Genomic DNA, 24,837 nt, shown 5'->3' on the forward strand with positions numbered 1-24,837 from the left:
GCGTCCTCGCGCCAAACCGACCTCCTGTAACCAAATGGATCATGTTATTGAGTCATTGGCTCTGGGAAGGGTCCCCCAAGACAACCTTAACAACCGCTGCCATGCGGTTCAAACTTTTGAGTCAGAGGCTGGGGGCAGAGTCCCTGAAAAAGACCTGAAATCCTCCCAGGGCCTTGTTGGAGTCGGGGGCTCAAGGTGGGGTACCTCAACCAAACCCCCTTCGGCTTGGGCAACCAGGAAGCATCATCCACCCTTACAGTTCTTCGCTCGCCGGCCTTCCATTTCGACCCCTCCCCATCCATCGAACGATTCAGTCCGGTCAACCCATCTGCCAGTCCCCTAGCCGATGTTCCGTGTCCAAACCGGCTCCAAGAGAAAATCATCAACCTCAAAAAACCTGATCCACGTTGCATCTTTTAATGTCAGGGACAAGCGGTATCTTCTGCTAAAAATTGCTTTCCTCATCTGTCGATATACAGTGTGTCTCCGAAACGCGCATGCAAGCTCCCACTTCAGCCGTTCACCTCAAGCCGATTAGAACGACTTCAGATGTTGCACATTTCACTCTTCTGGTACCTTGCGATCCTGGCGCAATGGTTCGTGGTATCTAAGGTGTGGCAGTTGCACTCAGGCCCAAAGCTGAAAGCGTCTTACTGGACTGGATCCCAGTAAATAGTCATCTTTGCTCTGTGTGGTTGTCTGGCTCACTTAAGATCAATGCAGGTCGGTGCGGTAAACGGTGTTTATTTGTTGTATCGGCATATGCCTCGACAGGGAGTAGTTCTGAGACTGGAAAGGGCGGCTTTTATCAGGATCTGCTACGACTGCTTCGATCAGCAAGAAGGACAGATATTTTAATCCTAGCGGTGATATGAACGCCCTATTTGGCCGACTAAGTCCGGAAGAAGCACAGTTAGGTGGTCGATTTGGAGCGTACGGATTATGGGGAGCGACTGCTTCAGTTCTGTACAGATAACCATCTGTTCCTGGCCAGTATGAACTGTCAATACAAACGCTCACATCGAGTTACTTGCGGGCCATCAACGGCAGGCTAGTCATGGACTCTATTGGACCATGTGGCTTTCCGTTAACGATGGAGAGCGTCAATTAAGGATTGTCATTCCTTTTGGGGTACGTAGCCCTATTATAATCGTGCCATTGTGCAACTTGGGTTATGATTTCGCCTTCCATCACCATTATCTGTGCCAGAGCAGAGCAGTTCCATTCATCGGCTTCGGCAAGTTTCAGTGGTTCAAGAGTATCCAGTTGATCTGACTAGAAAGCTACTGTAAACGCACAGTCATTCGGATGATGAAGATTGCTTAGATGTTGAATGGAATCGAGTTAACTAAGGTATGCTTTCACAACTGCGAAGCGTGGAGTGCTGCTACAAGACTGGGTCGGATCAAAAAGTGAGTGAGTGAAGGGGTCCGAGAGGTGGACAGTGTATGACCTGGTAACGAAGCATTAAAACACTTACCAGTATGTTTGGTCGGATCAGCATCTGCTGCATCTCTGAATGGGGACTCCGGGACTCAACTCACCAATGGTTAGTGACACCGGCGGATTTGGCCCAATCGCTCAGTCATTGGTGCTCGTACATCATGGCTGTGACCTTCAATGCATAGTTTTCTAGTTTCCGAACAAACTATTTATCGCCTCCAATGCTTCGCTGTATATCCCATACTCTTCCACTTCCCGGTGATCGAAACTGTAGCAGGTGGAACCAATGTTCTTACGGTACACGGTTTATAGCTGATAAGTTGATTGATTATATTGTATTTCGTCTGTCCATCTTTAAAAGGGCCGGACCAACACTGCGGGCATTCTGGAGTGCTCAGCCTACTACGGTGTCATAGGGGACAGTCTGTGAACATCGGTGTACAGATCTAGCTGAACGGTGATTAGTACTAACGCCTAGTATGCATCTCCTGAGCGTTGAGACATTAGAACATTCCTTGTCCCTTGTTCATTCTCCTGTCTTCTTCGAGTTTAAACTCGGTTCCGAACATTCAGGTATCCCACCACAAGGCATTTGTGGCATTGCCCATTGAGCATGGATTTTCATTGGCTCTGTTTGATTTCACGGGTCTATGTCATGAATTACAGACCACGACATACTTAATGCACTTGATGTTCAAAAGACGACCGCAAACTTCGAATTTTTCGGGGATCGTGGTAATTCCCAATCTCGAGAAGGTTCACTTATGTTGGGTCATCCACTGCAATCTTGTCAAAAGTGAATCCCGCGACTTACCAAGGAGCATACTATGGCTTTGCACTGCATTCTCTGCTCGACAGTGTTCATTAGTCAAACGTATTGTCCTACTGGCTGTTAGTCTTTTGACGAGTCTTAGTCGTTGCTGAATCCTGGGCCGGGATGTACCACTATACATTCATGTCACGAATCTACTTTTGAATCTGGTTTGCATCTGCACTGCAGATCCTATCCATCTGAGCATAATCACTAACGCCACAGAACTTGTTGGATCGTAGCGGTTTCCAAACACTCATGCATTCCTTGACAGACCAGTTGGTTCATTTGCAATCAGTCTCATTTTCCTGATCATTCAGCTATCTCTGCCACTTCCTACATTTTACGAACCTTAGTCAATGTTGTACATTTTCCTGAGTCTTCTGTTGCTTTTGCAGAGAAGCTGATGCGGGTGTTTATACCCGCTCTGTTGTCTTCACGTGAATATCTCCTATACAGGCTGACGGATTTTCCCTGACGACAATTATTTTGGATTTGTCTTATTTCAAATGTCTGGTGGTAGCGCATCCGGTCTGACCACTGAGGATTCTGATACTACGGATGACGAGGATTCTGAATCATCGACCGTAGCAACATGTACTACTGAACAAACTGCAAGAAAGTCCTATCAAGATTTGGCGGATAAAGTGGAGAAGAAACTTTTGAGTAAGTTGTTTTCGAGGCCATTTTAACCTCACTCCGTACAGAAATCCACACTACTGATTGTTACCTGTTCTAATTGGCTGTGTGTATGCTCCTTTATCATTTTACCGGTCACTATTCACAGCTATCATATCGTTTCTAAGGTAGAAAAACTTTGATCACTCGCAACCGCTTGGTCTTACCTGTACCCCCTTGAATTGCCCCTTTTTTGCCGGCCATTTTCAGAAAATCAGAAGGCTTTTTTTAATTCGTAATTTTTAGCGCATGCATTTGAAGGAGAACTTTTGGTGCAAAAAACACCACAAACGACACATGAAAACAGATGTATCCCTGGCCATATACTCTAACCATTAGGTATTAGGACTCAGATACGGTAAAGTATGACCAGAATGGCTCCAGCCGGTTGGCATCTTGTGTTCTCTTCACGTGACAATCATTCGTAACAATTCATATGTGACGTTTCTGTCTTTTGAGGGTGGACTTCAGACTGAATCTTATTTTTGCAAAGCTTTTCGATTAAAAAAATATGGCGAACTCATTTTTAGCGGGACATCAGTCCCAATGCTATTTATGCTAATGGTTTTTTCGCTGCATCACTGCGTGAAGGCTAGTCGTTATTTAGCGCATTTTATGACCTTGTTTGACCATGATCACTGACTGGTCTCAGACAAAGTAAGACAAGGAATTTTTCCATCAATATTTTCGACAATCGTTCTACCAGGAATACGGAGACGTACATGTGTATAAACACTACACATACGAAAACTGAGGGAAATAGTAATCTGAGGGAGGGTGAAACAGCGGGGACTTACGAGGGCGTAAACGTCCTGTGATGGAGGATGAATCACGCGCATATTGCGAAAGTTTGCCTCTGACTGATGACTCTGAGATCATCAGGCCGGCGAGATAACAAAACATGAAGTTTTCATGTGCTGATGTTCTTGCGTATCGATGCTCCCCGGTGTTGTGCAATGAACAACTGATCATCTGTGAACGTGATGGGTGAGAAATACAATTACTTATTGTCTTAAGATTTATACAGGCACATATCCATTGTTAGTTTGGTATTTAGAAATTTTCGATTGACATTTCATCCTGTAAATGGGGCCAATCTAGGCTGAAAAACCGAGAGGCATTGTACAGCCGTTTCGTTCATATTTGGCATAATCATCAGTCCACGTCTATTGAAACGCGCGACTTATCGGCTGTCGGCTGAAACACTTGACTGTTCGGTCACGAGATCCTGCTCGGCGTTGTGACTAATTCGTTCTTAGACAGTATATAACGCCACTCATCCTTCGGTGAGTGGGTGGAACGGCCTGAGCTTATATACAAGGTTTCCCAGGGACAACGCGATCCAGGCAGAACTCCAGGTAGCCATGACGCGCTTCACTGCACGGAGGTTTCTTACTATTCCGTGGTGTCGACCACATATTAGAGATGATCAAGGAAGAATAATCCGTCGGATTAGATTTTTCTGAGCATGGAACATCGCCTGGTTTGAGTAAGCAAAACCCGGATAGTGTAGCGTCCAAGGTTAACTAAAGGAACGTTTCACCTGCAGGCAGGCAATCCAGATTTCTTAGCGAAGACCTAATTAAAACTAGATTCTCCCTGGGTAATAAAATTTTTTCACGCCATAATCCCAAGTGCCCTTATGCAAGACATACCAGCACGGTTTAGTCTACAAAAAGCAACGAAGATGCGCAGAGTCCCTATATTTATTCGGAGGGTCTGTCGGAGTACTTCTTAGTTTTCTATTCAGCTAAAGTTTTGTCCACTCAAGCCAATAGGAGATTTTGGGGGCAAGGAGCTCATCCAGAAGCCTCGGACTGATATCAAAGATGTAAGCGATTGAGCCAGTCAAACCCAAGTAAGCTAACAAAAACGATGCTCTCCTAGCTTCGCGCAGTACATGTTCGATTGCGTTCACAACAACCCGAGAAAAGCATGTTTGGTCTGATACTGGAAACACAATTCCAAAGTTTATCGGTCAAATTCCCTACATCCATCTTTCCTTTTTGCATACACGATGGTTTAATTTGTCCATCCATCTGGTCGATTTACCCATTTCAGATCATCCACTTTCACCCAGTCTACCTTCAGTTCATTAAATTCTAGTTCGTCAACCACCGAATCATCACCCTAAGGTTTATGAGATTTCAGCACATGGCTGTTTGTTAGTCTCAGCTATTGGGGATTTCCCGCCTTGCCGTACAACGACAAACTGCAGAGGACTTGGTGGAGTTCAGCATCCGCTACGGGATTTGTAAAATTGTTCATCAGCACACACACGTAACCGACGTCAGATATACTAAGTCCCATATCATGGCGAATTTACTGACCGGAAGGTCCGTGGTTCGAACCCGACCTCTGCTACTCGACTTCCCCTGTCTAGGCTTGGGCTACCTAGCAGTATCCCAGCCCTCGTGCCTCCTTCGTGTGGCGTGGCAGCTAGGTGCCAAAAAGGTACAGCTGAACGATTATCAGGTATTTGGCGATCGGCATCCGATGACGCAGCCATTCTGTGATTCGCAACCTTGAACGTGGAAGCGACCAGTCACCTGAACATGTTACCCCTGGCCAACGCAGCTTCTCATTTTGTCGCGTTTTGATTTATACGCTTCTTCTATCAGTTTGTTACCTTACCAGCGAAGTAGGCTACTCCTAGCCGAGTACTTTCCCTTGCTTGAATAGCCACTCCCGAGGAACGTGCATAGTAAACACTACCGATCCAAACTACCTACCTAGCACCTTTTCCCTTTCGGATTACCTGTCGTCTGAACACGGGCATGTTAAGCCTATCAACGTGTGCAGTGTTGCACAGTAACTTGAAAGATGCCTCTGTATTAACGGGACCACAGTAGAATCTCAGCCAAAGCTACGTTGTTTACATTTTACAGGAACCTTAAAAGTAAGCTGTAAATCCTTTCCTTTTTGGTTTCATCATCTCGGAGCATCTTGAGGAGCACGATAAGTAACTGTCACCATTCGGAAGTTTCTAGCTGTAAATGTTTGAGGGATCTCTAGGGTCCACTTTCATACCACTCTTGTATTCTGGCGCAATTTCGTTTAGTCTGCATCAAATGGGGAAGCACTGGACTGAAGTTTAGCCCTTATTACAGCTCATTAGTACAGGAGGCTAAAAATGCGTCGTTATCTCACAGGTGATTCAAAATATCGAGGCTTTCACCGGTAAGTAAGCTGGGGCACATGGATAGTCGAAGCTGAGGTATATTTCATTAGCGTGTGAGTTTTTTTGTCTGTGTTTGTTAACAAACTCGGAGAAATCTCCGGGCTTGCTTATCAGATCTTTCTGGAGCGGCCGAAGAATCCGGTTTTTGAGTTTTAAATGTCTGTAAGTGTAGTTGTATGATGCACAATCGGTCCGATTGGTGTCCCCTCCTTGTGGATCTTTGTCAGGCCGTAAAATCTTGATCCTTGGTTGTTCCTAGGACTCAACAAAACAGACTACTTCAACGTCTATCTGATCGTTGGTTTATAAGTGCTCCTGACGGAGATTATCAACGGTAATCGAAATGTTATGTTTGTAAAAAAAAACTGCTTTATCTTTCTCTCCCTTCCGAGTAGATTTCACACGGTGCGCATTCTTATTCTTACCGAGTACGACGCGGATATGCCAAGACTGGTTAGTAGTCGGATTACATTACATTCTACTTGTTCCTCCTAGACTCTGTTCATCAGACTGGGAATTTCGCCCTCTAAGTGAAGCTAATCTGTCCTGAAAAGCCGAGAAGCACTGTACAGCTGTTTCAGCTTTAGGGGAATCGTCAGCAGTGCACATCTCATGAAACTCCAGAGGATGCACATTACGCGATTCCTCGCTTGGAAGTTTTAACAAGCCATCTACGAGCGGCTGATCAGCAGGGTGGTTAGATCGCACTCACATGGAATTTAGCGCCGTCCATCCTTCAGTCATGGGGTGCACGTCACGTAGTCGCACGTTTCGTTTAAAAGAGGTTGATAACACATCACCAAAGAGGTACGGAAAGCTGTCCCAAGTGATGTGACTTGCCTGGAGTGTATTTTCACGTTGGTTAGCCAGCAAAGATTGTATTCCGTAGTAAACAATACCTTCCAAAACAATTTTGCCCAAATCTGACTTGCTGCCTACGTCTACGTTTCGGTAACGCGGAATGCCTTGTGATGTGACTTGGAGTGTATTTTCACGTTGGTTAGCCAGCAAAGATTGTATTCCGTAGTAAACAATACCTTCCAAAACAATTTTGCCCAACCAAAACTTGCTGCCTACGTCTACGTTTCGGTAACGCGGAATGCCTTGTCCCTTGTAGTTCGTTCACGTTGCATGGTGGCAGTCCACCTAAAGGGTGCCACAAATAGACGATTTCTGGTTTTCGATTGCTTTTTTTTGCGAGCAAGGTCCGTATTGAGAACCAGTCAGTGCGAGCTTGCTTGATCCGGGACTGTCCTTTTAACGTGCTTACAGCTGTCCATTCTCAGATGAGGAACCGAGTAGAAGTGGATGGGGCGACTACCACTGAGGGTGGTTGGTAATCCTGTGTGCAAATTACCCAATCCAGTGCTGACTGGATCCCTTGGATTCAATCTTGGTTCCGAGAATTAGCCCGTATTTGACGGGAAACTGGGTACACCAGATGGTTTTGAGAGAAAAGAATGACTCACTAGAGACACCTGGTTTGGTTGTATACTCCAATAAACCCTTTTCACTCAATAGAAAATGCCGAACGCGGTTTTTGCTAAGCCAAGTGTGTTGTCAACTGAATGCCCCGTATGCAGTACAGAACAGCACCGGAGGTTGAGCCCGAAACTCTTTGTGTATGGAGATTCGAAGACGATACACGTGGAAGAAAGGACGGACTGATGGACACGACTCATTTTTGCGTAATTGAAGGTATTTCAGCATCAGGAATTTCGCTTCATTAAGCTGTTCCCTCCTTCCATTATCAATAAATAGTAGGAACTACGTGCACGTCATTTATATAATAAGTCTTTGATGGCTAACCTACGATTTGATTACCCCCTACACTGATTCGCTTAAGGTAAGAGCAGACGACCTTAGGTTGTTCCCACACAGTGTATTAGGCCATCCTCGAATGTTGTTTGCTCGGTTTTGGTCGGATTTCTCCAAGACATTTCGCCCGAACGGGTCGGTCAGTCTGTCATAAAGAAACAGTTTCGTCACCAGTATGTTTGAATTTCGAATTTTTCCGACTAATGATCAGCCGAATAACTTCTGCGACTCTCTGGACTAGTTCGACTCGTGCGATTGATTAAGACTCGTTCTGCCAGCCCGTCTAGACAATATAGCATCCAGTTGCATGCAGTTCCAAAGCTGGAACTGCAACAAGCCCAGTGTCAAACATCGGTTGAAGTTATTGATTGGAAGGTCCCTGTCCTGGCTTGGACAAACTAGTAGTATCTCAGTCCCTGAATCTCAATGGACGTGTGTACCAGGCTATAGTACTGGCGGTTTTGTTGTGTGGCTGTGAGACTTGGCATATTCGAGCAGCGGAACTGAGACGTCTTCAGGTGTTCGACAATCGTTGTCTCAAAACCATAGCTCGTGTGTGTTGGTGTCGGCGTATCCGTAATGAGCAGTTAGAAAGCGCGTTTTCGGTTGTGCAATGGGTACTTCCATTGGAGAATGTGTCCAGCACCAGAAGCTGCGTTGGTTGGGACATGTGTTGCGTTTGCCGAAGAGAGTGCTGTTCTCCATGCACAATTTGGAGTGGTGTAAACAGGGAGGTGGCCAACACTTGACCTGGTAGAGGAGTATGAAGGAGATCACGAAACGCTTGGGTGCTGTCGGTGCTACTCGCCTTCCAGGATGGGGCCAGCGTGATCCTCACTGTGCCTGGTTAAAGACACTACAGTATATGGGTGCCAATCGATGTCAGTGTAGTTCTTGTTGTCAGCTTCTATCCAGATCGCCTGCGTGAATGTATGGAGGTATGGGCACCTCGGAATGATTGTGGTAAGCTAACACTAAGTCCCTTCCCTGTCCACCTTTACTCTTTTCCTTACAATAAGGCTTTCAAATAAATCATGGTTGTACGGCAGTGAAGCATCGGTGTTGAACACTGATGTCATGCTGTCGATGATGATGATGATAATAATAATGATGATAATGTTACAGCTGAATGATTGTCTTCTTTCTAATTATTCGTCCAATGAACTCCGTTCGAATACCATTAAACAATAAGCACCTTTGCTCGGTAACTTCATGCTACTCATACACTCTTTAACGAAATTTCCCGTGATTGATTGCAACACATAACTAACAAATAGATTGCTCCTTGGTAAGCCGATCTTAAAATCTTGCACCGTAACTTGCCGGTCAACGATATTTGTCACGCAGAATTTTAAGGTTTACATTGATCAGTGCTGATTTATTGGACTAATCCACTCGACTGAAACCCCAACACGTGACACCCATGTGTTTCTTTTCGCAGCTATACGTAATCCCGATCATTGGGCCACTGGCGATGGCTTTGATGATCTCCCGGCGGAGGCCTTGGACCCAGAGGACGAACCATACAAAGTAAGCAGATCTCTTTGGAATGTGTGTCTTCTGCGGTGAGTTCACATTCGTGTTTTTTTTTAATCTTTTTTACTGTGGTATCCATCCTATTGTAGAAGACCCACATTTCCGCCTTGCCACACGAATTGCTGCTGCGAATCTTTCGGTGGGCCGTTGGCAGTCATTTGGATACAAGAATTTTGGGGAGGCTAGCTCGTGTAAGTCCGCATTGTGTTTTTTCGTATATAGGACTATTTCTAATGGGAGTTAAGCAGGTCGCGTCCGTACTTTCCTGTTTGATGGCACCTTCAGATGTGTACTTCTAAACCGTATTTTTGTTATCAAGGCAATTTTACGTGTATTCTCTAATGAGGGTCCTCAAGCCTTGTTCCACAGCCGCATAAGTCTTGTTCTTCTGCCATAGGCTTTGTTTTGCAAATATTGCTGTCTTTGCGTTAACTATGACTGTTTTTTGTGGATGAGAGCTTTTTTACATATACCCCGTTGGTCTTTGTCACCTCACTCCTCCTCGGCGCATCGCACAGTAACAAGCTTCTTTCGGTTTCAGTGATCCGAGTGCTCAAATTGAGGTGTCCGGTTAGTCTTAGCGTAACTGTAGCAAATTATCCGCTTTGTCTACACCTACAATTGTAACTCTCCTGATATTCAGCTTCCACTACATAAGCCAGGTTTGTAAGTACTGTCAAATTTTGAAACGCTGAGCTTTTAGTCAGCGACTTTCTGCCTCTCGAGAGTATCCCCATCGCCATCGCAGCTGACAGACAGGCGAGTGTCCTAGTTACACCCTAAGCGCTAAGCTCGTGTGTACGTGTTCCTCTTGAAATCGACTTGAAAGATGGTGTTTTCGGTGACCTTATGAGTAGTACGCCCTTACCAACAGTCCGCCGCTGTTTGTGTGGTTTTACGGCATCAGTCATGACAGCATTTCATTTTGCATTATTGTTGAAATCATTTGATCGAACGGACACCATTATCCAACTACCACAACCGTCTTCTTACCCATATTAGGTGTGTCGTGGTTTTTACCTGCTGGCATGTGATTCGTCTATCTGGCGATCTATTTGTCTTCGATTGTGGCCCCGTCTGCTCGACCACCATTCTCACGGGGTGAGGGGTGAACAATTGACTGCTGCGGTCCCACTTCACTACGGCTACAAAGACTGGCGTGACATGGCTATTCACAGACCACATGTTTTGTTGGATGGTATGTTGCTCGGATTTCATCATTTGTACCCGATGTCATACTGAAATCTGCGCATGGGTTATCTGCCAAAACCATTGTGATCGTTTTGGCTGATGTCGTTCCGAGCATGCGCCTCTCTTCCACTTTGACTATGCTGATTCATGTCTGTACCTCGTCTAACCTTTTAGGATGCTACCTCTGTCGCATCACATACGTCCGCCCTGGAGAAGCGTTGTCTGGCATTTATCGTCCAATGCATCTAGTTGTCTACTATCGAGGGATTCGTTTTTACCCAGATGGCCATGTGAATATGCTCACGTCCTATCACGCACCGAACGCTGTTGTTGCCGCATTGGGAAAACCGTTCGCCATAACCCAGCGTGATGCGAGCGCTTTGCCCACCGGTACGGAGGCTGATAGTTCGGGACTAGTTCAAGACTCTCTGAGCGCTTCGGGTGGTGGACTATTGCAAGGCACCTATGTCCTCGTGGATCCGGACCTTGTGAGTAATGCTGTTTGCTTTTGTCAAAGTCCGTGATCCATCTATGTTCACCATACTCGTCAACTGCAAAAGTGTGTTCCCCTAGGTTGCTTACAAAGTTTAGGAATGTTGGGTAGAAAGCACTTGATGAGATTTTTTTTTCTTTTTGCACATTTACGGTGTAACCGTCATTTAAAACTTTAACTAGTCTCCTGTGGCAACTAGGCATCAATTTTTTCTGGTCTATCGTTATCGGTGGTGATACTGAGGTGTATCGTTCAGCAGATAATATTCACCAGTACAACATGTCTTCAGTTTAAGAATAAACATATTTGATTACTGTAGTGGCTGCTTCCGGTGTGTCAGAGTTTGCGCGTGTGCGTGTCCGTTCGTCGTTCCACCATCGATCTGGCATGTGACTTGAGTGGCTGGTTGGCTCGCGTGCGCGTTGTGGGTTGACTGGATATGTGACTCAGTCGTATGCTTACCCGCCACGAAAGCGGACCCGTTGGCCGCGTACACACAAAACACCCTTGTCCGTTCTTACGTGTTCTTCTGGCTTACTGTGAACTACAATACTTGCGACGGGGATGTGATGCATAGCACTGACATTTTTCATTTCAGTTTTTGGGAGCGCCGAAATGAAGAATGAAATTAACTACGCCTACTGAGGCATTTCCTTTACCTCTCTTTTACATTCTGTCCACTGATTCTGGTCCACAAAAGCGGTTTTGTAGAACCACATAGTGGGCAGCCATCTATGGCACCCAACTCCCATTAAATCCTGATGGAGAATCAAAGTATTTGACCCTTCGTATAGAGTTGGACCTTCCTATGGATGGGATCGCATACTAAGTAATGGTTGATGGGAAACACTACTTTGGAATTCAGTCGAGTGGCTTCTCTTCAGAGATTAATGTACTTTACTGAATGTTTATAAGTAACCGACAGAGCTTATCTTACCATTTTGAATAGAAACCAGGTGATATTATGGCTTTAACTTCGACCCTGATTCACATGATCTCCTACTGGATATGTAATGACAAAACCTTGGAAATGACTCTCACCTGTATTAATAGGTTGCCTTGATAAGGGGACAACTGAGTAGCCAGCAGTTCCGTAAGAAGGCCGTTGTGTGTTTTCTATCGAGGAGAATGTCGGTAGCTGGGCCAGCTCAGCGAACAAGCCAACGACCATTGTGTGTTTGACAAGCTTGGATCTCATTAATGGTCGGCGACACTGCTTTCAGCGTTGTACTTTAGTTGTCAGGTATGCACCCACTTCTCAGTACGCAAATCCTTGTTCTAGAGTCATCGTTTCACGTCTCACCTTCGAGTTTTGCTATAGTTCGTTTATTAATACTATATTCAAAGACGAACGGCTTTCTTCTGCCATAGAGGTGTGCTTACATATCTCTGTGTAAATGTCTCCCGTAATAAGTTCCAAATTAATGAATATGCTACCTGGTTAAGTGGGCACAGTTGCCAAATATGAATTTCTCTCAGTCTGCTATCTGTTCGAAGCTGACGAGTAATCCCCTCCGTAATGCGCGTCGTTTCGCATTTTCAGCACTCTGTCACAAACCGTAATGTGACGGTTTGTGCGTCTTCTTCACCTGTCAAGGTATCTTGGACAGTGTTCATGCGGCACCCGCAACCTCATGCCGGTCACCAATCGTTAGAGGTGTCTCCTGGCCCCCCAGTTTGGGGTTGGGGTGTGCGTGACAACTCGCTCTCTAAAAGTTGAAATGCTCTGGAGTTTCTACCAAACACAATTGTCTTGCTTTCTAGCTGAAGACTTTGATTGAGAACATCAATCGTCCTCCTGCCTAGACCCGAACATTCTGGCAATACGCCACTGTGAATCAGCCTGCCTGCTTCATGCAGCAGGGTGGATAAACGGCTCTTGCTGGTGCCTCTCTTCCTCCAATACCACATATCTCTATCACCGTTTCCCACCTCTAGCCTCTTCGTTGTAGGCCAGCCAGTCAGGACTGCCTCAAGCATCTCGCTGCAGGCCTCAAACTCCAGTTTTTCTGGTGATCTTCAAAATTTACACTCAGAAGCAAGCAGGACAGCAGGATGATTTCGTTTGTACGCTTGACTCGCCCAACGTTGTGTGTTGTGCACTTGGATAAAATTCAAGATGCGAGTAAAGTCGTTGAACTCCAGTCCCTAACACACTTCAATCGGGCCCCAAGTTAAACTAATATACATGCCGACTGTAAAGCCGGGTGAGTACAAAAGTTTGATGAAATTAGAGAAGTGAGGAATACTAGAGAAGTGCCGGAAAGTTCATCACTGCATGGAATCTGTGCGGCAGGTCTCCGAAAACCGTCTCTGAGCGAGATCAAGGATCACACTGGCCCGGTTATCATTAATGAAGACTGTTTCTTCGCTGTCGGTCGGTGAGATTTTCGAACTTCGTTAGAAAACTAAAACTCCTCCCGGTGTCGGAAGTTTGTGACTGCGTATTTTCTCGCAAGCGCCTCCTAGCTGCTGGTCTGGACGACTTGTCCAAAGCTTGGGATAAAGTCTCTAGGCATCGTTGGTCTGATTCATCTCCAACTGTCTGGGAGAAAGAGACTGGCCCAAACAATTGGGTTGAATTGACACCATTGCCCAACTTCAAAAATTTGGCCGCAGAGAATTCGACAGTTACAGGAGACCAATTGAATTCACATGGTTGTGAGATTTTAAGGTCACCTGGCCGTTGTCTTGTGAGATGGCCCTTGAAGCATGGACCGGACACCAACAAGCTGGTTTTGGTTTTGGATAGTTACCTTGATCACTTCTCCGCTTTAACACAGTGACATGCGGATGTATTTGACTCTTTTGAGCAGATGGTTCTTCTTAACAGGCTTGGAGAGCAGCAGATATGCTGGAAGTTTGCCCATGTATTTAGTCCTGTGTTGTCAGACATTTGGACATGTGGGTGCACCGTAAGCTCTTCCATACAAGAAACGGTATGCCCTATCCCTTTATTCATATCCAGTCGTTTGGTATTGAAATGAACGCTGGAAGGTCTTCAAAACCCCGTTGGTCAAATAGTTGTTGACAGAAGCCTTGTTGACCTAGACGGCGTCGTTCTCGTCTTCGAAGAAGAGAAATCTTAAATCTTTCTGGATGGACTGGTAAAGACCGTCCCTTCGTTCGACATGCGTTTTGCACCCACAGTATTCAGCGTCGTTCTGCTGGAAATGTATTCCTTGAACTTGCCACCTGCAACCCAAGGAAGAGTGCTTAAGTTCGTGGAAATTTTTACGTAGTTTGTAAGTGATGAGTGAGATTAGTGCACGAATCTCCATGATAGAAATCGTGTTCGCCACTTTTGGCAACAAAGCGACATAACTCCTAATGAAATTGCAATGCAGACTGTTATGCCATCAGTTTGTGAGAGTGCCTCTGCAACCGGTGTAAACGCTGCATCTTCAAGTCCCCCTTAACCATTTTCTCAGAACGATAGCCCTGATTTCGACGAATCCGCAACACTACACTTGGGAAACGAATTTTCAGCTGTGCCTTAGAGATTTCAACTGAAGCCTATGTCTAGTTGAGTTGGCTTGAGTTTGTGTATATGCTTAGTCATTGTCTGCCGGAAAAGTGCCGCTTTTTGTTTCTAATCTGGAGTATTACAAGCACAAGCCTTTGTTCCCCACAGAACGATTTGAAGGCGACTGCGAAAAGTCTGGGTATCGTTGGTGAGATTGTTCGGAGCCCAGCCGTCCCCAATAACCGAACATCACGTCATTTGTACGGAAGTGTCACGTTCAGGACACGGACCAAACGAAGACATCCTCTGATTGGTCAGAATGCCAGCCAATGCGGATCGAGCATCTTTGACTTGACGCTTCCCGCCCCCTCACGGTGATTCTAGCACGACCTTGTGGAACACTCTGTCATTACGCTATAGATACAGGTGTAATGATTCCTCTTGTCTCCATAAGGGGCTGTGTAGAGCGGAGCAGGAAGCCAAGGGACCGATACAGAGTTGCACGATCGTCCACAAGTCCCAACAGAGACCTACCTTGCAGGATGGGGGCTGGTAACCAGAAATTCTCCAGGTTATAACTGCTAATTGATGTCACTAGCATTCCTGTTTTTATGTGGTTAAATATCTGGATGTGTAAGCACGTTGGAATACTTGTAGTAGACTGGCAATAAGCTCATTCCATTTCCCTTTTTGTTTTTTCTCACAACGCCGCTTTCAAATAAATTCTGATGACCAACTACTGATGACAATTCTTTTTCTGGCTAGGTGACATCACTTCTGACACTTTCTCTTGAACTGTTCATTTCACACTGTGCCGACTTTCACGCTTGTTTTCCGGTTGCTTATTTCCTAAACAGATTGTCTGTACACTCACTCTTCAAAGAGAAACTACATCCTTTTCGTCGACGAAGACAAGCTCAACTGTTCAGTTCCGAACAACAGGTCACGTACAACATTGTGAGTACTGCTCTCAGGTGTCTAGTCTTAGTTAATATTGTGTCTCCTAGATGCGCAAATATGATTGGGGTGGTTACTACGGGTGAAAGGAGGAGGTCCTTCGCTGCGGAGTTATTTATTAGAGAAACACCAACTGAACAGTTACAGACTATTGGACAGGAGGGGCAAAACTCTCATATGCATCTTGTGTACAAAACCGAATATCCATCTTCTTTTTGAACGCGTATTGCTGAACTTCCCTGGATATTCATTGCCTATTACTCAAATGCAAGCAAATGCTACAAAGTGACTCCACGAATTCCGTAACAGATCTCACTTTTCAAGAGACGCGAAGCGGACTCACGAGAAAACACACTACTCGCATGCCTCATCAGTAGTATCCACCGTGACACGGGTATTGGTTAGCCCACTACTCCAAGCATCCCAAAATACTCTTAAAAGACCTTCTGCCCACGTTACTGTTACTTTGAAAATCCTACTCACTGCCTTTTGGTCCGTCACCAAAGTAAAGGACGAAAATGGATACGCGTCGCTTCAACCTTTTTGATAGACCGTTTGTTTTACTAATGGGGGGAGCGCTGGTTAACAAATGGTGTAACGGGCCTCCTTGATTCGTGACTCTTTGGCGAAATTGCGGTTGCTTTCGGACTCTGGGCCTCGTGGATAGATAGTCTCCTTGACCGTTTGTTTTTGCAGGATTCTGCTCTGTGAGTAAGATCAATCAAAGACTCTTGGTGGGGACCACTGAATCAACGCTCTTCCTCAACTTATACAGTCGAAAAGTATCTNCAACGCCGTGTTGGATGTCACGCTTCACTATTCGAGTACTCCGACGGAAATTTAGCCAGGGTGCAATCGGTCGCGATGCTTTCTGAACCAAATCGACAGTTATCCTGTACAAAAATTGTATTCACTGCTCCCCGCACTCCCGTTATGCCGTTCCCACCCACAATATAATGTTTCTTTCCGGCAACCGTGGCAAAATGTTCTACTTCGTCGGGGAGAGCCTGATTTAAAGGATTGCAGTGCATTCAGGAAGACTGTTTGCTTCAAAGCAATTGAACCACGTCAGCAAACCGGATTAGCCATTATGCTGGGTACGCCAAGTATTGATGGTGATCTCAGTACTAGCTCAGTCCACTTGCTGAATCGGCCTTAGCTTTTGGACGCCCGTGAATTCGACATTTTGTGTAACGAAACTTGAACATGGCTTCAGGCCCTCAAGCGCACTCTCCGGCCAGCTTACACTCTGACAGATACCAGCCTGGATTGAACAAAAGGCAGTTCTAGTTGAAAACAAGTTAGCTTGTACAAATAGCCTCTAGTACCAATCGTGTATTGTCAGCTGACGGAATAATCACCTAGATTGGTAGACGGGTGGACTGTTGGGAATACATCTGTTGAGGTAGTGTGTACAATGCCACGGTCTGATCTGTCCTACTTTATGGATCAGAGACGTGGCCGCTGCCTGTGGAAGACCTAAGAGAACTCTCTGCATCTGCTCGTAGAGGTCTCCGATGCATTACGTTAGTCTGGCGGAAACACCAGATCAGTGATGCTGAAGTGCACCATATGGCTTTTGGGAAAGTTCACTCTCTCGATAGATCAGCTGATCACACTCCATAGGTTTCTCTGTTTCGGCGATGAACTCCGAGCCCTCTTCGCCCAGCCGTATTTCGCGTGGAAATGACCCATGGTTGGTTAACAACGAACCATGAAAGCCCTTACTAGTTAACCCTGTCTGCATCGGTAAATGCCGTTTCCCGAATGGAGACCACGTGACGAGACAAACCAATGGTTGGTGACCCTGACACATATGGCAGTGTCACGTAGTTAATGGCACTCTTGCGTCTAAGCTATCGCCTTCACTGCGTGCCACTCTATCCATGCCGTATCTGACAAGCAGAGAATTTCGAGTTCAACGAACCGGTTGAGCCACTTTAGCCTGTGGCTCCGATTCGATTGTTTTCATTATCTTCAGCGAACGAAGCTGTAACAACTGGACACACTTTATTTCGATGCACGTTTTGAAAGTTCAATGAACAGGCCGATTGAGTGTAGGACGTGAGACTTACGCCACATATCCCGCAGGATAGTTTTGTTGGTCTTTCTGCATATCAAAAGTGCTTTCGATGTAGTCAACCCTGGACTGATTATCTCCCAAAGGAGTTCCAGGGTATTCACAATATTATGCTGCTGAATTGATTGATTGTTGATTGATTGATTGATTGATTGATTGATTGATTGACTGGTCAGGATGCTTGTGGACTTCTCGATTAAGCTTTTGTTGGAGTTTGAGGGTTTCAGTCTGTTTCGGGCATTCCGGGATTATTTTCAGGAATCTGACCTTCCGGACATCTCTGCACTGCAGTCAGAACTAATACAGCTTTCAAGGTATGTGAAACGCTCCACAACTTCGAGTGCCCATCCTTGCATTTTAATCAGCGTGTTCGGTGTCTGCATTTTCAGGAGCATGCATACCAAAGGCTTTGGTCAGCTCATCCAAAAATAGCTGCGTCTTCTCCTCCAGGACAACAACGATATCGTTTGTATATTCCAGATCGACAAGGTTTTCGTCAGCAGCTATTTGAATACCGGGGTTTCGAAGACATACTAGCGTTCGTCTCATTATCTCTCCGATGAAATCAAATAGGAATGGAGAGAGTGGGTATCTCTGACGAACACCGCTTTGTTTACAGAAGCTTTTGGAGAGCTTACCGTAAACCCTCACACACCCGGGAGTCTGAGAATCATCATCATCATCATTGTCAGCTGTAAGAACCGTGTACTTGTCGTTCAGTGGTTGTAGCTGTCAGAGTTTCGTTCACCGATGATTTGGGGAGGTGGGATGGGTAGCTCCGCATTGGAGGCGGGGGCTGATAGATTAGTGCATAAATACAGCACTGTCGGTGGACTATTAAGTGGGAGATTTGGGAACGGAGCTATACGTTGAAGGCAGTAGCTTGGATGCACGAGCACCATTGAGGACACGACTTGGCCATGTCTGACAATGCCTCTAATTATTGATGTGGCCCGTCTCGGAGTCCCCATCCAGGAAGACAGCAATGACTAGCGCTACTGAGTTCGATGGTAATGGCTTTTATACTGCGCTGCCAAGTCATTGTTTGACCGCCTCTGGCTCGTTTCCACCTTCCATGTGGTTGTGCGAAGCGGACCCTTCGAGGAATTCGGTCCACTGGCATACGCAGCACGTGGCGCAACCGATGCAGTGTGATCAGTCCATCCATCGAGAGTGAGTTATTTCTTCCGAATACCATTCCACGTACTTCAGCATTGCTGGCCCTGTGTTCCCACCAGACTCGTGCAATGCCCCGAGGCATTCCTTGCTGGGAAGCATGTTACGGAGAATGAACCTGTCAGTCGAGTGAATCACACCTCGAAGATTCAGGAACACTAAAAGTGGGACGTTAATACGCGTGACTTTATTTCTGCACCCATCTTTAAACAGTGTGGGTTGGAGGTCGTCCGGACAAGGAACCCAGTGGCGCCTGAAAGAACTTGTGCAGTCATGGGCCTCAGAGGTCGTAAGAGGTTCCGGATTCATCGTCCGGTGTTCTCGTGCAGCTCTCATTGACTCTTTAGGACTTGGCCTCCCATGAAGTGTTTTCATATCGAATTATTGTTGTGTTTTTGCTCCTCAGGGAACTGAATTCCCACATAACTGGACATTTGACCACAAACGATTTCATCCCAACTTGCTACGATGCTCTGCCTCTCATAATACCAGTGTGTCAGCACCGTATAGGGCGCTTCTACTTTGGGACAAGCCAAAATCTCTTTTCTAGAAATGCTCTGCTTTAGTCACACTTTTGCAGATGTTTTTCAGCACGCACATGTTGCTGCATCACGTGGCATGATGTGGGAAGCGTTTATGAGTTGCTGAACTCATATCCCTGGGAAATGTCTACCATCATTATCAATGTAAAAGCATTGCCCTATGTGTTTCATAGACTGAATCATCTCTCTTTCTCTGAGTTCTACTTTGGGAGTTTCTTTATGAAGTGCTCTCTGGACAGTACTAATTAGCGTCCATACCATACCTACCACTATTACTCCAACTTGGACAGTGCATAGTTTTGGTACTGCTTAGCCATAATAAAAATCTATTCCATCTCGATGATTATGGCATTCTTTTTCCTCCTGGGCACCCTTCTTGGACATCAGCCTTCATGATAGCATTCTCCGAGGGTACTCTTGTAAAAAGAACTCTATACGCGGAACTCATTCTTCTGGGTTCTTTTATCACAACCCGCTCCGATTTTTCTGTTTATTTACTGATTCCCTCGATATCACCTGTTTTCTGCTACACACAGCGCTTCAAGCTTTCCAGTTCGAAAAAACGGTTGCATAATGTTTTACACTGGGACTCGTACACAATCCGTCAATTGAACACGTGAGTTGTGGGCAAACTTGTTCGATTGATCGCCTATTGGACGTTGGTATTTTGTCACGTGATTATCGTACATGCCTCGAACATGTATAATGTGCATATGTCGTTCCCTCTTTTTTCCGGTCACAATTCAGTACTGTGGCCCTACCGGTTTTTGGAGGCTCGGGCCCGGATATTCGTTGGCCTGGTTTTATAAAAGTCCTTCTGAAGGCGGCGGTATAGTTCGGTGTTGTTTTTCGAGATGCTGATCTGTATAAGTCGTACACCTGAAAATGCCCCCAAAAGTTCTACCATTCGCCTAGCCCTTACTGCGGCCGTCTTGCTCACCTCTTTGTCATCGTTTAGGTCTCCTGATAAGGACGAATGTAACGCGTTATAATTGGACTATCGTGTCAGGCTCTTCCTTCACAGAGTAGTTCATTGATTATAATGCTAAACCATTCTGAAGGTGTACTCTGTAGACTACTTCACATCGGTGGCTGTATCGTTGCAGCCATTGGTGAACCTTCGGGCGAATGGTTGTCCTTCCTCCGGGAGATTTCAGTGGACTGCCCAATTTGGACTAGGCCTTCAAATTAGTATGCCGTCTAGAATAAAACCTGACCTCTATTGCGGAATTTATGCACGCCATAGTTCATCGAAAATTCTCGTTCACTCCCAGAGGTAGCTTGTTTTCCCAAGGGAACAAAAACACTAGTGAAAAAGAAAAAATGTTTCGCAAATACGAGTGGTTATACCTGGTCCCCGAGTCACCAGATTACTACAGTTTTTTTCGCTGTCTCATCTCTTAGGATTCCAACCATCTCCTCTTCTGCATCTCACAAGGTATTCCCGTTTTAGAGTGGGTCCCGAGAAAACAATGAACTTGGTTAACATTCGGTGTGGATTGGGCACTGTGGGATATACGGTGTTTTCAGCCCACCGAACGTCATCTTTAGTGCTAACTCTAGTGAATCTGCAACTCTCCCTGCCTTTCCTCGACATTTGGTGGATAATTACGCAGTTTACAACATGGTATCAAATAAAACTGAATGGATACACCATGACCCTTTGAAGCTGGATCTACTCATAGTCACTTTATACCCCACTGTAGGTTCCTAGATCTTTTCGTCTTCCGGCTCTGGTAGACACTAGTGAACAGATCCTCGTTCAACACACACTCCTGTTTGGAACTATCAGAAAGGTCAGCTTCCTGAAAGCAGCCACTGAATGCCCGAAACTCGGCTGCGCTAGATGTTGACCAGACAGACAACACCCCCTCAACATGCAGTGGGTCACAGCCTTGTATCAGACCCAGACAGCGCGAGTCAGCGTTGATCAAGGTCAGACAACGCCCCCGCAGTATTCAGCACTTCACAGCCTCGTACCGAAGCCAGACCGTGTGCGTCAGCATTGGACCAATAAATAGCTTGAGACCGCTGTACGTTCGTGCTCGCACGCACTCACGCTCTCGCACTCGCTTGTTCGGAATATGGCTGTCGTGTTCCCTTCTGTGAGTTTTTTCTCCGGCACTAGTTAATGGAGCGGGTCAGCAGCAGATACCAGATTGACCAATCAGTAGATAAAACAGGAACCCACCAATTCTATCGCCAACGCTTATTCAGAACAGCATAATTTTATTTCTTCCTGCGTCAGATGTCCAACTTGATTATACGTCGGCCTCAGAGTCGACAGCAACAATGCCACTGATCTAAGGGCCTAATGAAGGCATCGTAAAACTCGTTTTGATGTCACATCTTATCGTAATTCCATTGTGTCATGTGCTGTATTAGTTGGTACTTTGTACAGCTACTCAGTGTGATGGAAGTTCAGTTATGCACCGTGGTCGCCCATTGGATAAATCCAAGAGCGTATTGAGTTACAACTTCTACTTGGTTAGATCAATCAATCAATCAATCAAATCGTTCAGCTGAAACACCCTTTCGGTGCCTAGCTGTCATGCCACGTGAAGGAGGCACGAGGCTGGGTTGCCTGCCCCTAGACAGGGGCAGTCGAGAGGCAGAGGTCGGGTTCGAACCACGGACCTTCCGGTCAGTAAATTCGCGCTCTAACCACTGGGTCCTCGCTCGTTCACCGCTTGTTATCACTTCCGCCCATTTTTCGCTCATCATCTAGGTTCAATCCATCAATATTATTTCGTAAGTGAAAATAAGCACCTATCTACAAATTAGGGTGGTGTTAACGGTGGACCCCTATTTGATGATATTTTTCAGCCTGATCTGTTGCACTGAGGAATTTCAATGCATCGAAGTTTCTTTTTTGATATGACCCCACTTTTAAGGCTAGTTTATTTTAGTAATGCACTACTCAAGGTTGCTGAAAACACCTCGACAACTCAGCAACCTTATGAGTAGTCCATTACAAAAATATATGTGCATCGCGATATTGCTAATATCGTAGCAACTGAAACATGAGGCGGCCTGGTGCAACACATTCAGTTGCCTGGAAACATCACATAGGAGAGATTCCAGGTGAGTCTCCCGCAAAACCAAATTAGTTTGCAAATGAGTGTATATTCGCTGGTGTATTTTACTTTGGTCAACTGTGTTGCGAACGTGTTGACTACACAGCACTGGAGATCGGACAAAGAATGACAACGCCATCCGCGTACTTTCGGCCGAGGAATGACCTGATTGTTAGAAGATACTTAAGCAAAAGAGGAAGAGGACCTGTGAGAGCACCCTGTATGGAAGGATCTAGGAGTTTGTTGGAAAAATGGCGGACATTACTTGGGAGTTTGTATGTAAGGTCTCATCCCAAACATGGTTAATGGAAGATCCGAACCTGTTTTGCCCGGCTGTTCAGATTGGTACATTTCATCGAAAAGCAGCCCAAGTACGGACTATTCTCATGCAAAGGACTTGTCTTTCAGGCGCATACTTACCGTGGTGTTGAACGCTGACGTTGTTCAACCGGAAACGCACTTTTGTGAGAGAGAGTTATATGAAGATATATCGATTCTTACCACCGCTTTTCAAGTATTATTCGGGACCTGGATGTTCCAACCCCTCTGTTTTAATGTTTCCTCCGTACCAGACACCATTTGCTGCTGTGACCATATTGGCGGTTCGTACACGGAACATCCTTTAGTTATCGTTAGCCGGAGTACTAGAAAGTTGGAACAAACGGGTTCGGGAACACCATCCAGTTTGGTTGGTAGAAATCCCGGCAAGCACTCCCTAACGGAAGTCTTGTGATTCAGTTGGGTACTCCTACAGCCGAACGTCTTTTATGCTTTGCGCTTCACCCTACATTGCCTTACTAGGCTTTTTTTGTTCATAGGAAGTTCGCAACACCTTGGTCCTTTCAGAACTTTTTCCTCTTCTTAGCTATCAATCGCTTCAGCCTAGGTTGTTCGAAAAGTTCCAGCTGCACCGAACGGCTGCAACCATTCACAAAGGTGTCTTCAAGTTCGTTTAAAGTCATGACTAAACTCAACGGACGGCATTCACTTGGCACTCTCTAGGAAGATGTCAGGTGACCGAATGCAATTCACTGGCAAGCTTTCCCAGGTTAAAAAAATGATATCGTATTATCGGAAAGAACGCTTTCTGGATGGGTGACGCCATAAGCTCAAGCGAAATTGAGCAAATTTAAGGGGGGCAGATACAGTACAATTAAATTTTTTCGGAAAAAATCTTCTGGTTATGGTTCTCATCCTACGTATCAACTCGATTTTCCCAACCGTTAAACGGCTGTTGAAGTGGCAGGTAATGGAACGTACTCACTGGTAAATCCAAACTCATCCCCCTGGTCTCTCTCTCTCTCATTCACAGTACCACGCAAACAGATCAACTGATAACGTTGAACGTCTTCTCAGACCAGTTCCCAGAATGTCGGTTCTCTCCGGTCCGCAGCTACGTGTCCACCGTTGCTCCCGAACCGCTTTGACCGCAATGTATATGATCCTTGATCATCGTTCCCTCCTAGTCTCTCAAGCTATCAATCACTGCACATAGAATGCCCGTCATCTGTGATGAACCCCCAGTTCACTTTTATCACTCTGCTTTTCCCATCCCTGCTATTTTCTTCCTATCCCACCCTTCTACACTCACTGATTGTGAGCATATTTTATCGGTTCGGTCGTGCAGTGCTACACTACGTGAACTACTACTCTAGTGTCTTCTTGGGCAGCACTTCTCTTCATATTCTCACTGAGTCGAAAATACACCGCATCTTTTCACGTGTTACTATTTATTTTTGACGAACGTTTGTCGTGAGTGCGTTTGTTACGGAGCTGTGCGTCAACAAGACTGTTTCTCTCCTGTCGCGAGGGCGTCCACTTGTGATCTTACCTTCGGTTCCCATCATTTCGAGTGCAACGTGAATGCAGGTACGACTTGGTGGAAGCAGTATTCTCTGTTGTGTGGCTAAACATCCACGTTGGACGATGTTTCGGATGTGCAATGTTATTATATCTCATTCTCCATACGATACTCTCATCCTACGCGCATACGCTTGGGTTTTTTTCCAATCCAACCCACCCCGACACAAGCTCTTGTCTTAAATGGCTAATTGGAATGGGGGCTAGAAGTGCCCCATGACATTAACCCAAATGAGAGATCACCTTGCTAACGATTGACCTCCTTGTTTGTCAGCCAAAATTGGCTATGCTCCTTTAACCACTTGGATAACTGTCGTGTCGTGCGGCCTGTGCATTCTGCCCGCACAAAGTCGGGTAAAGTAATAATAGCCACGAGGAGACTGAACCTTACCATGGTCTGATGGTTTGTGTACCTCGGTGACCCATTGAGCTATACTGGGGATGTCCGCGCAATACTCGCACTATCTCATACCAGGTTGGTCACTGGTTTGAGGTCTGACGAACACAGTCTCCTGGTCTTCCAGATTG

The 24,837-nt window shown here is 45.7% G+C and overlaps 1 protein-coding gene across 1 annotated transcript; it reads left to right on the top strand.

Moving 5' to 3' along the window:
• Nucleotides 1–2,662: 2,662 nt before the first annotated feature.
• Nucleotides 2,663–24,224, top strand: T265_06381 (hypothetical protein; the record flags this gene model as incomplete). The annotated part of the gene is made up of 8 exons (XM_009171629.1): nt 2,663–2,920; nt 9,373–9,461; nt 9,557–9,658; nt 10,470–10,665; nt 10,833–11,146; nt 15,475–15,564; nt 19,909–19,988; nt 23,762–24,224. The coding sequence occupies 8 exons, from the start codon at nt 2,764–2,766 to the stop codon at nt 23,874–23,876; spliced, it is 1,143 nt and encodes a 380-aa protein (XP_009169893.1).
• Nucleotides 24,225–24,837: the final 613 nt, after the last annotated feature.

Source organism: Opisthorchis viverrini (genome assembly GCF_000715545.1).
Source record: "Opisthorchis viverrini unplaced genomic scaffold opera_v5_130, whole genome shotgun sequence".
Taxonomy (NCBI): Eukaryota; Metazoa; Platyhelminthes; class Trematoda; order Opisthorchiida; family Opisthorchiidae; genus Opisthorchis; species Opisthorchis viverrini.